Genomic DNA, 13,916 nt, shown 5'->3' on the forward strand with positions numbered 1-13,916 from the left:
TTACAAAGAAATATCTTTATTTGTGGGTGGGTTGCATAACTTGCTGCCATAGAATTTAGTTTTTCTTACTGCCCAAAACAACCCCTCCTCATTTTTTATTCCAAAATTTCTTGTAATATTCCAGTTGAAAGTCGTCTTCGAAAGTTGCAACTACTTCTTCCTTCTTGGACTTCATCAAGTTCTTCCTCCTCAACCGACTTCTCCTTTCGGCCTCGGGGAGAGTGTTGAGGTCCACGGGTATCTGAGTGGGAAAAAAGACATCGCTCAGTAGCTGGGCTGACAGATGGCTAGACTACTGCTACGGGAAACCTACCTGGGGCTGCCCTTGAATACTATCCAATTCAGTTTTCAACCCGCTTACTAGCCGGCCTGTGTTGCTTTGAGTATCTTACACCTGTTTTGGCAGGTTGAGTTCTGAAGGCTATTTTTGACTTCAAAACACATTTATTTTTATAGATAGTCCTCGAGTTACGGCCACAATTGAGCCCAAATTTTTATTGCTAAGCAAGACAGTTAAATGAGTTTTGCCCCATTCTATGAACTTTCTTGCCATAAGGGAATCATGCAGCTGTTAAGTTACTCATATGGTCGCTAAGTGAATCTAGCTTCTCCACTCAATTTGCTTGTCAGGAGGTCACAAAAGGGGATCGCATGACACCGGGACACTGCAACCGTCATAAATATGAGTCAGGTGGTAGAGGCTGGATTAAGATCACGAGACCCGGGGGATGCTGCTAAGGTCGTAAGCGTGAAAAAGTCATAAGTCACTTTTTTCACTGCTGTGACTTCAAATGGTCAATGAACGAATTGTTGTAAGTCAAGGACTACCTGTATTATTAAATTTTTAAGCATCCATCTCTTGTATAAGATGATGCAAGTTACAAAGGAAATAGAAAAACATATGACTTGGCACACAGATTCCTGCGGTGTTGTGAGTTTGTGTGAATACAGGTGGTCCTCAACCTACGACCAAAATTTATGTTGCTAGGTGAGAAATCTGTTAAGTGAGGTTCACCCCATTTTACAACTTTTCTTACCACCATTGTTAAGTGAATCACTGTGGTTAAATTAGCAACATGGTCGTTAAGTGAACCAGGCTTCCCCATTGACTTTGCTGGTCAGAGGGTCGCAAAAGGGGATCACCTGACCTCAGGACACCGCGACCGTCATAAGTGTGAGTCAGTTGCCAAGCGTCTGAATTTCGATCACATGACTTGAGACTGCTGTCGTAAGGGTGAAAAATAGTCATCACTTACTTTTTTTCAGTGCCGTTGCAACTTTGAATGGTCACTAAACAAACTGTTGTAAGTCGAGGACTTCCTATATATTACATTGGTGTGTGTGTATGTATCTGCAGTCCCACACAACCCACAGCTGTTTTCTTTCCCCTCTGTCAGTAAGAAGAAATAATAAAACAAACTAAACTACCGCAAATCCCTACACGCATAGTCCTTGATTTATGACTACTATTAAGCCCAGAATTGAGGTCCTAAGTTATGCTGGCCGTTAAGCGGGTCATCACACACCTGACCCAATTTTGTGATTTTTTTTGTGGCGGACGTTAAGCAAACCACCATGACTGCTACACGACCCTGCAGTCGTTAAGCGAGCCCACTGTCTACAATGGGCCCGACGGGAGCTCAGAAACAAGTCAGATGGTTGCAACATGGTTTAGGGAGTCCTACCCTGTCACTGCAAAGAAAGCCAGGGGGGCTTAATTCTCACCTGAAGGATACGCCTCGGCTCTTTGTAACGGAGATGTACAGTAGATCCGTCCAGTTTAATCAGGAGGACCGGATATAGCCGAGCGTACTTTGATCTTGGAAAGCAAGCGATGGACGTCCGATTGGAATTCAGATGATTGGGCGTTGTGTGAAGCCCACAAGCCCTGAGGAGACATCTGGACAGATTCTCGACCTGCAGGATGCTGAAACCAATTCAGACAACACAGAATGGCATCTTTCAAAAGGTGTGGACTTCAATTCCCAGAATCCCCCAGCCAGCATGCTTTAAAAGGGATGAGGTTCAACTCCCAGAATCCCCCAGCCGGCATGCTTTAAGAGGGGAGGACTTCAACTCCCAGAATCCCCCAGCCGGCATGCTTTAAGAGGGGAGGACTTCCACTCCCAGAATCCCCCAGCCGGCATGCTTTAAGAGGAGGACTTCCACTCCCAGAATCCCCAGCCGGCATGCTTTAAGAGGAGGACTTCCACTCCCAGAATCCCCCAGCCGGCATGCTTTAAGAGGGGAGGACTTCCACTCCCAGAATCCCCCAGCCGGCATGCTTTAAGAGGGAGGACTTCAACTCCCAGAATCCCCCAGCCGGCATGCTTTAAGAGGGGAGGACTTCAACTCCCAGAATCCCCCAGCCGGCATGCTTTAAGAGGAGGACTTCACTCCCAGAATCCCCCAGCCGGCATGCTTTAAGAGGGAGGACTTCAACTCCCAGAATCCACCAGCCGGCATGCTTTAAGAGGGAGGACTTCCACTCCCAGAATGCCCCAGCCAGCATGCTTTAAGAGGGGAGGACTTCCACTCCCAGAATCCCCCAGCCAGCATACTTTAAGAGGGGAGGACTTCCACTCCCAGAAATCATACTTTAAAAGGGATGAGCTTCAACTCCCAGAATCCCCCAGCCAGCATGATTTAAGAGGGGCGGACTTCAAGCCCCAGAATTCTCTACGGAGCATGCTGGTGGAGAACTCTGGGATTTGAAATCCATCCATCTTAAAGTTACCAACACTGCAGTAACTCTTTTTAGATATTCCAAGATATATACCCTTTTCAGAATATTGCTGCTGTAAAAATTTCAGTTCTGGATTGCAAGTCTATAGAATTTCTGTCGAGACTGTTGTGGGAACATTATAAATACCTTAAACTCCTGCTTATAGCTGCCATTCTGATAGGCAATGAGACTTTGGGAATAGATGCTGATCAGGAATTCCTAGGAGGATTAAAATGCTGGGCTTTTCTTCAAAGCCATAATGCGAAGCCCTTGAGAAGGGGAAGAAGAGGAAAAAAATAAATCATGTTACAATCTTTGGATCTGTTATTTTGTGCTTCCAATGTTGGAAATAAAATTTTAGAGTGGCTTTTCGTGCATGGGTAGCAAATGAATGAATGAACAAGCAAACAAATGCAAGAAATAAAAAAGTTGCAAGTTAGTTGGAAATATCTTGGATTGTTTGCAAAATTGTGATTTGGCCATTATTTATTTAAATTCCTTTACTTATTTAAATTCGCTTCCTAATTTTCAATAGCCAACCACTAGACATACCAAGAGGAAAAAAATGATACACAATCCACCTATCAAACCTGCTAAAATTAACCAGTTTAAAAGTCATATAATTTAAAACTGCTCCTCTGGCGCTGAAATATTGCACCAAATTCCAAGAAGTATAACAAAAGCTTTTAACATGGCTAGCAAGCATGCAAAATGTAGGGCTGTCTGTCAAACAGGCTGAGAGCTTTGGCAGAGGAAAATGCAAAAAAAATAAGAATACAAGGCAGTCCTCAACTGAGCCAAAAATTTATGTTGCTAAAAAAAACATTCGTTTAAAGGTTTGCGACCTTTCTTGCCCCAGTTGCTGCAGTTGTTAAATTAGTCAGAGGGTCATTAAGTGAATTCGGCTTCCCCATTGACTTAGCTTGTCAGATGGTCGCAAAAGGGGATCACATGACCCTGGGACACTGCAACCGTCATAAATACGAGTCAGTTGCCAAGCTCCTGGATTTTGATCAGGTGACCTTGTGGAGGCTGCTATGGTCGTTAAATATGAAAACCCGTCATAAGTCTCTATTTTCAGTGCTGTTATAACTTTGAATGGTCACTAAGTGAATTGTTGTAAGTTGAGGACTACCTGTAAATAGCAGCCGGTCCCAAGTTACACTGCCATGTAATCTGGAGGCTCTGTAAGCCAGTCAGCCTCTATATAGGGATCTCCAAACTTAGTAACTTTAAGATTTGTGGGAAATACTCAGAATTCCCTAGCCAGCATAGCTGAGGAATTCTGGGAATTGAAGTCCACGAGTCTTAACGTTGCCAGGGTTCAGCCAATCGTGGTTTGTTGGAGCTCCCCTTCGCTTTGCACCCATCTCACGCTATTTCCCACGCCCGGAATGAATTGCCTCCCGGTTCCACGTCCATTCCCCCACCAATTCTCGCAATGGTTTGATCCTTACCCCCCCTCTTCCCGCTTGCCGGTGGTTCGATCCTTTACTTTTCCACTCTGTGAATACCCGCGGCCCGCTTCTTCTCTTCTCCTTCCTCCTGAATGGTTCAACCTATCGCTGCCCTCCCCTCGTCCGTGTACCGAATGGTTTAACCCGGAACGGCCGAGGGTAGGTCATCTACGCATGTGATTCCTGGCTGGCCCCGCCAGGCGCTTTCAATGTCCTCTCATGCATCTGTGACGTCATCCGCGCCGCCGCTCTCCCACACTGCCTTTCGGCGCGGCCGGAACGTACAGTGCTCCCGGATACGGGGCGGAGCTTGCCTGGGGCGGCGGAGCCCGGTCATGGCCCGCCCCGCCTCTCTGAGTCATCCTTCCCGGACGCGGCTCCGGTTTGGCTCCTCATGTGGTGGCGGCACTTCTTATGCGCTGCAGTTTCAGGTGAGTGCAACAGCTTCGGGGTTCCCCCACGCCCCATTTCGACTTTGCGGTGTGCTGCAGAAATGTGCCCCCCCGGATCCCGCACTACTTCGCGTTGGTTCCACTACAGTTATGGCGCTCTGCGAGCCTTCCCTTTGCTTTCTCCCAAGGCATTTAGCTGGCCGGGAGTGATGGGCCGCGTAGTCCTCCCGGCGCACGTGGCGCTTTTTTTGGGGGGCGGGGGGGAATGCACAGAATGACCAATGCATTAATTGAAAGAATGCCTATTTAAAGGAGCCATTGGGGTACCCCTGAGGTCATCCAGTACAACCCCTATTTGGATGAATGGATGAATACAAATCAAAGCATCTCATAGTTGTCCAGATAACTGCGATGGACACAGTGACTGAAGTAGAGAAGAGATTTTTCCCCCTCTAGGATTCGGTGAGAACATCTAAAAATTGGAAGGGTCTGTAGAGGTCATCTAGCGTGACCCCAGCTAAGTTCAGGGTCCCCTGCAGCATTTCTATCAGCTAGCCAAAGAAGGGCCAGTTTTCTCTGCAAGTCCTCGACTTATGACCACAATTGTGCCCAAAATTTCTGTTGCTAAGCCAAGTTTAGTGAGTCACATCCAATTTTTTTTACCGTAGTTCCCATCGCCTCCAGGTATCAGTTGTTGGATCCTGGGCCATAATCCAGATCCCCTAATTTCTGGGGTTTCTTTAAAATAATCTACTGACTATTACCTTGAACGCAGCCAGCTCCACTCACTTTATAAATAAAATTTCATCACCAGCCAGAATCATTTCCTTTGCTGAGAAATGGCTGCATTCTCAATGTTATTTTATTTTTATCTATTAACACATTTATATGTGGGGTCCTTAGTGCTCTCTGAGCTTGGTTTGTTTGTTGCAGACGTTTCATTACAAAACTAGGTAACGGCATCAGTGCTACGAGATTATCTCCTTTAGCACTGATGATGTTACCTAGCTGGGTCATGAAATGTCTACAAGAAAACCACCAAGCTCAGAGACTACCAAGGACCCCCACAGTCCTCCTTCATCTGCACTTCCACCTCCTTCAACTGATGATGTTAACTGGTTGGGTCATAAAATGTCTGGGGAAAAAACGATCAACTATCAGAGCGTATCAAATACCACACAGTTCAACCTTCTATCTCTTGTATCACTACAAATTTATATAGCTGCCCAAGTAACACATAGCTGACTGGGGTAGAGTGGGTAACAACATTAAAATTTTGGGGTTCACCGAGCTACCATATCAATTTTTTAAAATACTGCTATAATTCTGTTTTTAGTTTATCTCTGCAAGTAGAATGGGAGTACAGGTAGTCCTCAACTTGCAACTAATACCAGTCTTTAGAGTGGTACTAATACCACCCTATAAAGCCTTAGTAAGACCACACTTAGAGTTCTGCATCCAGTTTTGGTCACCACATTATAAAAAAGATGTTGAGACTTTAGAAAAAGTGCAGAGAAGAGCAATCAGGATGATGGGACTGGAGACTAATACATGAAGAACCGTTACAGGAACTGGACCTGGCTAGTCTAGTGAAGAGAAGGACCAGGGGAGACAGGAGAGCAGTTTGCGATATTTGAGGGGCTGCCACAGAGAGGAGGAAGGGAATCAAGCTATTTTCTAAAGCACCCGAAGGCCAGAGAAGGAATCATGGATGGAAACTGAACTAGGAGAGATTTAACCTGGAAACAAGGAGAAACTTTCTGACCGTGAGAACAATCAACCAATGGAACAGAAGTTGCCCTTGGAAGTTGTGGGAGTGCCATCATTGGAGGCTTTCAAGAAGAGATTGGGATCGCATCTGTCAGAAATGGTGTAGGGTCTCCTGCTTTTTTTTGGGGGGCTGGACTAGATGACCTACAAGGTCCCTTCCAACTCTGGTTATCTGTTATCTGTTACAATGGTTATTTAGCGACCATTTGAAGTTACAACATCAGTGAAAAAAATGACATCATCATTTTTCACACTTACGACCATTGCAGCCTCCCTGTGGTCACATGATCAAAATTCAATCAGCTTTGCAACTGACTCATATTTATGACGGTTGCAGTGTCTCTGGGGGTCACCTGAATCCCCTTTTGCGACCTTCTGACCAGCAAATTCAATGGGGAAGCCAGATTCACTTAACAACGTTATAACTATCTCAACAACTGCAATGATTCACTTAACAAATAGAGCAAGAAATGCTGTAAAATGGGACAAAACTCATATAACAAATGTCTGACTTAACAACAGAAATGTTGGTTGTGGTTGTAAGTCGACCACATATATAAATTCTCAGGGCTTGAAATGTCAATTTTGTCAATTACTTGGAATCTTTTAACTCAATGAATTTTACACTCTAAAATTGGAGTACGATTTGAATGATAATAGAGTTCCAAGAATCCAAAAAGGTTGGTGAAAAGCAGATATATTAAAAACCATTTTTTTCCAATATTCTGAAATAAGTTCTGATGAATATTTAGGATTATGATGATGATTTTTTTTTAATCTAAAAAACTTATTTTCAGAGAGATGAATGGAAGTTTAGAAGCTAAGGGCAGATGCCAGATTAAATACAATGAAGCGTCTTATATGTCCTTTTGGCAATTATTAAATCTATGCTGGAGCTGTCCACTTATTTACAGGATTACAAGCAACTGAAGCAGGAAATATCTAATTATTGCTGCTTTCGCTGGGAAACACATGTGCTGCGTGCTGTTCCCTGTTAGTGAATTTTATGCATGGCTTATAATGCACGAACAGCCTCTGAAAGCCAGGGTGAATTTCCCAGTAATTTATTTAATTTACCTATTCCTTTGGTGAACGTCCGTCCCATCAAAGCATAATTGACTCCCAGCTTCTTTCAACAGAATAAATGAGATAAAACCAACCCAGGATAAGCACATCGGGACAAGCAAGCTGCAAGAAACAAAACACTGTGTAAATTAACAGATTAAAGTACAGGTAATCCTAAACTTAAAACAGTTTGTTTAGTGACAATTCGAAGTGACAGTGGCCCTGAAAAAAGAGACCAATGATTGTTTTTCACACTTACGACCGTTGCAACATCCCCCTGGTGATGTGATCAAAATTGAGACATTAGGCACTGATCTCCCCTTCCTTCCTTCCTTCCTTCCTTCCTTCCTTCCTTCCTTCCTTCCTTCCTTCCTTCCTTCCTTCCTTCCTTCCTTCCTTCCTTCCTTCCTTCCTTCCTCCTTCCTTCCTCCTTCCCTCCCTCCCTCTTTTCCTCTCTCTCTTATCTTCCTTCTTTCCTTCCTCTCTCTCTTATATTCCTTCTTTCTTTCCTTCTTTCCTTCCTCCTTTCTTCTCTCTCTTACCTTCCTTCCTTCCTTCCTTCCTCTCTCCCTCCCTCCCTCCTTCCAGTATGAATCAGTTTAATGGTTTTATATTTTATTTTTCTTCTGTGTTGTGCCTTTACTATTTTCACAAATACCTCAAAGTGGTGAGCATAATAATCAATAATCAATACCTTCTACCTCTTATTTTACCTAGAACAACAACCCTGTGAGGCAGGATGGGCTGAGAGAAAGGGATTGGCCCAAAATCACCTAGCCGGGTTTCATTCCTAGGATGGGACTGGAACTCCTTGTCTCCTGGTGATTGGCCCAAAGTCCCCCAGCCAATTTTCATGCCTAAGGTATGACTAGAACTCCCAATCTGGTGATTGGCCCAAAGTCACCCAGTTGGCTTCCTTGCCTCAGGCAGTACTAGAACTCCCAGTCTCCCATTTTGTAGCCTGGTATCTTAACCTCTGCTCCAAACGAGCTCTTAAGCACATAACCCTAACCACTAGACCAAACAGTTTGAACTGCCTTCTTTTTTATCCAATTTCTGCTTTGCTCGTCATTCTGCACCAAGGCCAGGTAGGTAGAAGGAACAGAGCAAATTTCTGTAACACAAATTTCTGTGTCGTGGTTTTCAAATTTGGCTCCCTAATTATTCCTTTCTGCTCTCCTTGATCTTAGTTTAACGACTTACACGCCTCTTGTTTTTCTTTTTTTGCTGTCCTCGGATCAGCCATTGTAAAAGCGGTTTTAGATTAAAGCAGGCTATAAATAGGAAATCAGATTAGCGGTGCTTAATTGGGAAAAGGGTTCTGTTTTAGGCTCCGTAATCATCTTTTATTTGGAAGCCTAATGTTCTTCTCCCGCTGAGTTTTCCTCCCTTGTCAGGACGTGCTTGACTGAAAGCCAACCTCATCAGATATTGTCACCCATAACAGGGGTCTCTCCAACCTTGGCAACCTTAAACCTGGAGGACTTCTCTCAGAAGTCTGAGAACTTTAAGTCCTCCAGGCTTAAAAGTTGCCAAGGTTGGAGACCCCTGACCCATAGGGTGGATTTTATTCCTACCTTCAGCAGGACATTTGGTTTCAAACCCGTGGCCTTCCTGCGGCCGACGGCTGCATTTTAATCAGCTGCACTACATGTGCGCTGTGTGACTAACTTAACAACTGTAGTGATTCACTTAACAACAGTGGCAAGAAGAGTTCTTAAAACTGGGGCAAAACTCACTTAAAGGACTGCCTCGCTTAGCAACAGAAAGCTTGGCTCAGTTGTGGTCGTAAGTCTAGTTTCCAGTACCACCTATGGAAGAGTTTTTTAAAAAAATAAAATAAATTCCCCATTCTAAAATTTAAGAGCCGTGGGCTTTCTGGTGAGTCTTTCCTGCCAGTGTTAATCAGGATTCTTCCCAGTTGGCTTTTTTTGGGGACTGTTCAAGATTAGTTGTTGCTTGTCCGGATGAATATATTAAATAAATGATGGATATATAAATTAAACAAGGCTGACAAGACCGCTCATCGTTTCTTAAAACTCCTCATGCAGAGTTTACCTCCTCCAAAGCTAAGCTCATGCTGTCTTTAAGCATTAAATAGCAGGAGCCAAAGCGTCTGCTGGAAGCCACGAAAGATGATTAGGGATTGAGACCGTCCCAAGGTAATTAAGGATTTAGACAGTCAACCAGGCTGTCATTCCCTCTGTGCTGCCTTCTCCTCCCAACACGATCCGGAGCCATCCCTTTCCTTTCTTGGAAACCGTAAGGAAAAGCAGGATTTCGTTACAGTACTGAATTTTAAAAGGTCCTCCAAAAGGTAAGTAAGCTGTGCTGGACTGCAAGAAAGAGGCCATCAGCAAACATCTTAACAATGATGTTTTTTTCCCCCCACTTGGCTTAGTGGCAACCCTCTTCTATTTTAATTTTCAAAAACCGCTTCATTGTTTTGTGTCCCCGGAGGAGCTTGCTTGTTTTATTCTGGGTGGCCAGCAAGAAATACGAACTCCGCATTAATGAGTTAATCGTATGAGACATTATTCATCCCTCCTGGCCGAAGAAGCCACCGTCGAAACCTCAAAAGAAATAAACGTCAAAAATCTGGGCAGTTATATAAATGGAACAAATCCAGGAAGCCAGGTTTCAGATTAATGGAGTTGGAAGGGGCCTTGTAGGTCATCTAGTCCAACCCCCCCCCAAGCAGGAGACCCTGCACCATTTCTGACAGAGGGCAGTCCAGTCTCTTCTTGAAAGCCTCCAGTGATGAAGCTCCCACAACTTCTGAAGGCAACTTCTGTTCCATGGGTTGATTGTTCTCACTGTCAGAAAGTTTCTCCTTATTTCTAGGTTGAATCTCTCCTTGTTCAGTTTCCATCCATTATTCCTTGTCTGGCCTTCGGGTGCTTTAGAAAATAGCTTGATTCCCCCCTCCTCTCTGTGGCAGCCCCTCCAATATTCGAAGACTGCTATCATGTCTCCCCTGGTCCTTCTCTTTACTAGACTAGCCAGGCCCAGTTCCTGCAACCATTCAATGTATGTTTTAGTCTCCAGTCCCCTAATCATCCTGGCTGCTCTTCTCTGCACTTTTTCTAGAGTCTCAACATCTTTTTTATAGTGTGGTGAACCAAAATTTGATGCTGTATTCTAGATAGAAAAGGGGCTTGGAGTTTAAGATGGTTGGAAAAGGGACCTTGGAGGTCCTATAGACCAACCTCGAGCTCAGGCAGGAGATTCTATACCATTCCAGACAAATGACTGTCCAATCTTTTCTTAAAAACGTCCGGTGATGGAGCATTCACAACGTCTGGAGGCCAGCTGTTCCACTGGTTAACTGTTCTCACAGTCAGGAAATTCCTCCTTAGTTCTAGGTTGCTTCTCTCCTTTGCAGGCATTCCTTGACTTACAACCACAATTGAGCCCGAAATTTCCGTGGTTGAGTGAGACATTTGCGAAGTGAGTTTTGCTCCATTTTACGACCTTCCTTGCCATGGTTGTTAAGTTAATCATTAATACGTTAGCTAACACGGTTGTTAAGTGGCTTCTCCATTGATTTTGCTCGTCAAACGGTCACCAAAAAAAAAAATTGATCACATGACCCCGGGATGCTGCAACGGTCATAAGTATGAAACAGTTGCCGAATGTCTGAACTTTGATGACATGATCATGGGGGACGCTGCAAAGGTTGTAACTGTGAAAAATGGTCATGTAACTTTTTTCAGTGCTGTTGTAATTTTGCATGGACACTAAATGAAGGATAAGGACTACCTGTTAATTAGTTTCCATCCATTGCTTCTTGTGTTTGCTTTCAGGGGTCTCCAACCGTGGCAACTTTAAGACTTGTGGACTTCAATTCCCAGAATTCCTCAGCCAGCAAAGCTGGCTGAGGAATTCTGGGAATTGGTCCACAAGTCTTAAAGTTACCAAGGTTGGAGACCCCTGCTTTAGATAATAGACTGACCCCTTCTTCTCTGTGACAGCCCCTCAAATATTGGAAGACTGCTCTCGTGCCTCCCCTGGTCCTTCTCTTCCCTAGACTAGCCAGGCCCGATTCCTGCAACTGTTCTCCAAATGTTTTAGCCTCCAGCTCCCTAATTATCTTTGTTGTTCTTCTCTCACTCTTTCCAGAGTCTAGAGGTTTTAACTCACTGGGGGGAAAAAATCGGATATCTCAGAACATTCATATTATGCGTTGCTGTGGGGATTGCTGCTTCCAAGCCTTGAGAAAGCTTACGAGGGGGAAAATAATATAGATTTTTGCACAAAGTGACTCGTTCTAAATGAACCTGGCCACATCCGGTAGCCTTTATCAAAAGATAGGCAAGAGCTCAAGAGCGGAAATTGTTTTAGCAAAAAAAAAATACATGATTGCTTCCTCTGCTTTTCTTCTATTGGGTTCTCCGGGTAACATCAAATGCAGCTAGTCCTTGACTTACAACCAAAATGGAGCCCCAAATTTCCATTTCTAAGCCAAACCCTTATTAAGGGAGTTTTGACCCATTTTACAATCTTTCCCTGCTCTCATTAAGTGAATCACTTCAAAGGTTAAGTTAGTCACAGTTGTTAAGTGAATCTGGCTTCCCCACTGACTTCGCTTGTGAGAACGTCGCAAAAGTGGATCGCGTGACTCCGGGACACTGCAACCGTCATAAATATGAGTCAGTTGCCAAGCTTCTGAATTTTGGTCACGTGACCACGGGGAGGCTGCAATGGTCGTAAGTGCAAAACTATCATATCACTTTTTCAATGTTGGTATGTGTTAGGTATAACATTGATACCAAATATGGTTTGGGTGAATAAATATATAAAACTTAGATATCATGGTTTAAGTGCTTATCACTTTAAGCACAATGCAGCAGGCAATTAGCCGATTAAGGGTGCGGTTAGAAGTTACAATATAAGGAAGCATTAGAAGCTGGAAAGCTTACTGTCTGTTACTGTCTCTGGCTGTAACTGTGTGCTGCTGCGAGTAACTGTGTGTTACTGTGACTAACTGAGATTACTGACTGTGAGTGCCTGTGACTGAACTGTTTTTGTTTGCTACTGTTTGCTGAATATCCAGCGTTTGTTTCTCTGGAGAGTGAAACCGGAGGAGGAGAAAATATCTTTATCGGCTGATAAAGATATTGCAAGGACTCTTAACTTGGACTATACTAGTGAGTCTTACTGGATGGAAATACTGTGAATGACTTAATGGACTGAATGACAATGCTTAAACTCTAACTGGATTAAAAACTATTTAAACTACAAACAGTGTTTGTGTTCAGTGTGTGTATACTCTGGGGCCCTTCCGCTCTCCTTTGGCTTCCTGGCTTGACTACTGCTGCAATACTCTTCTAGGGGTTAATCCCCAAACCCTAACATTGGTTATGGGCCCAGCAGCATAGTCTAACTAACCAGGATATAGCAGAGAGAGTTGGTGTGAGTTGCACATTACTGTAAAAACAAACTGTTTTAATTAGTTTAAAATAGTCAAAATATCTGAAGAGTAATGGCACAAGTAAATTTGTCACAACTGTCCATGATATCCAGGCTGGATGGAACAAACTATGTTTCATGGTCAATGAAATGTAGTTTACTTCTACGCAGAGAAGGTTTGTGGGACATTATAGCAAACCCACCAGATGTGAGTAGCTGGGATCCTGCTAATGATGATGATAAAGAAAAGTTACAAGACTTTAAACTGAAGAATGAGCAGGCTTTATGCATCATAGGACTGACTCTCTGTGATCAGCAGCTTGTCCATATTCGTGGAGAAGAAAATGCTGCAAACTGCTGGGAGAACCTCAGGAAGATTTATGTTCGGGACAGTGTAGGAGCACATATAAATCTTACACGGAAGCTTTTCGACGCATCTTCAGAGGAATGGAGATATGTTAGTTCATTTAAACTGTATGAAGAGCATTTTTCAAGATTTGCAAGAAAAAGAGCTTATATTTAATGAACTGCAACAAGTCTACATAATATTATCTTCATTAGATCAAAGCTATGATGACTATGTGACTTCGTTAGAGGTATTGCCAAAAGAAAGCCTCTCATTAACCGAGATTACAGGCAGGCTACTAGAAGAAGCCAGAAGAAGGCGTGGCGTGACGAGCTGAGAGAAGATAAGAAAGAAGAGAAATTATCTTCAAAGCTTGAAAGAAACCAGCAAAGCAAAGTAAAGCACCTGGAAGAAGAGAATTTATCTTCAACAGCATACACAATTAAAAAGTGTTTTAATTGTGGAGGCAGAAGGACATTTGGCAAGATTCTGCAAAAGAGAAAAAGCCAGAATGTAAAAAAGCCAAAGAAAGCATTTGAACTAGCCACGTTTAGCAACTCTGATGTGAAGAATAATTTATGGGTGGTTGACAGTGGCGCATCCACTGCATCACAAGAGATAAGACAAAATTTATAAAAATGTCTACAAGTTCTCAACATATATCTCTTGCCAATGGCTGGAACCTGAAAGCGAAAGGTCAAGGTTTTGCACGTTGTCCGTACATAAACCAGGATATAAAAATGTTGTAT

The 13,916-nt window shown here is 43.5% G+C and overlaps 2 protein-coding genes across 4 annotated transcripts in view; one reads left to right on the plus strand and one right to left on the minus strand.

Moving 5' to 3' along the window:
- MRPL55 (mitochondrial ribosomal protein L55) lies at positions 1-4,520 on the minus strand. The gene is made up of 4 exons (XM_087944875.1): positions 4,183-4,520; positions 2,873-2,994; positions 1,726-1,927; positions 1-241 (listed from the first exon to the last, which is right to left on the minus strand). The coding sequence occupies exons 2-4, from the start codon at positions 2,896-2,898 to the stop codon at positions 89-91; spliced, it is 381 nt and encodes a 126-aa protein (XP_087801001.1). The 5' UTR covers positions 2,899-2,994; positions 4,183-4,520; the 3' UTR covers positions 1-88.
- GUK1 (guanylate kinase 1) overlaps positions 4,481-13,916 on the plus strand; it is a 26,864-nt gene continuing 17,428 nt past the window's right edge. Inside the window, exons 1-2 of one of the 3 annotated variants that reach the window (XM_087944872.1) lie at positions 4,506-4,613; positions 10,795-10,859. Coding sequence is in view for 1 of the 3 variants with exons in the window: in XM_087944868.1 (XP_087800994.1) it covers positions 4,577-4,613 (37 nt within the window). In the remaining 2 variants the exon portion in view is untranslated. Of the gene's footprint in view, positions 4,614-9,596; positions 9,727-10,794; positions 10,860-13,916 lie in introns of those variants that run through there. The other 2 variants (XM_087944868.1, XM_087944871.1) reach the window with 2 other exon arrangements.

The sequence above is a fragment of the Notechis scutatus genome, chromosome Z (genome assembly GCF_049901735.1).
Source record: "Notechis scutatus isolate UNSWTSFEM ecotype Mainland chromosome Z, rNotScu1.2, whole genome shotgun sequence".
In the NCBI taxonomy this organism is placed as follows: domain Eukaryota; kingdom Metazoa; phylum Chordata; class Lepidosauria; order Squamata; family Elapidae; genus Notechis; species Notechis scutatus.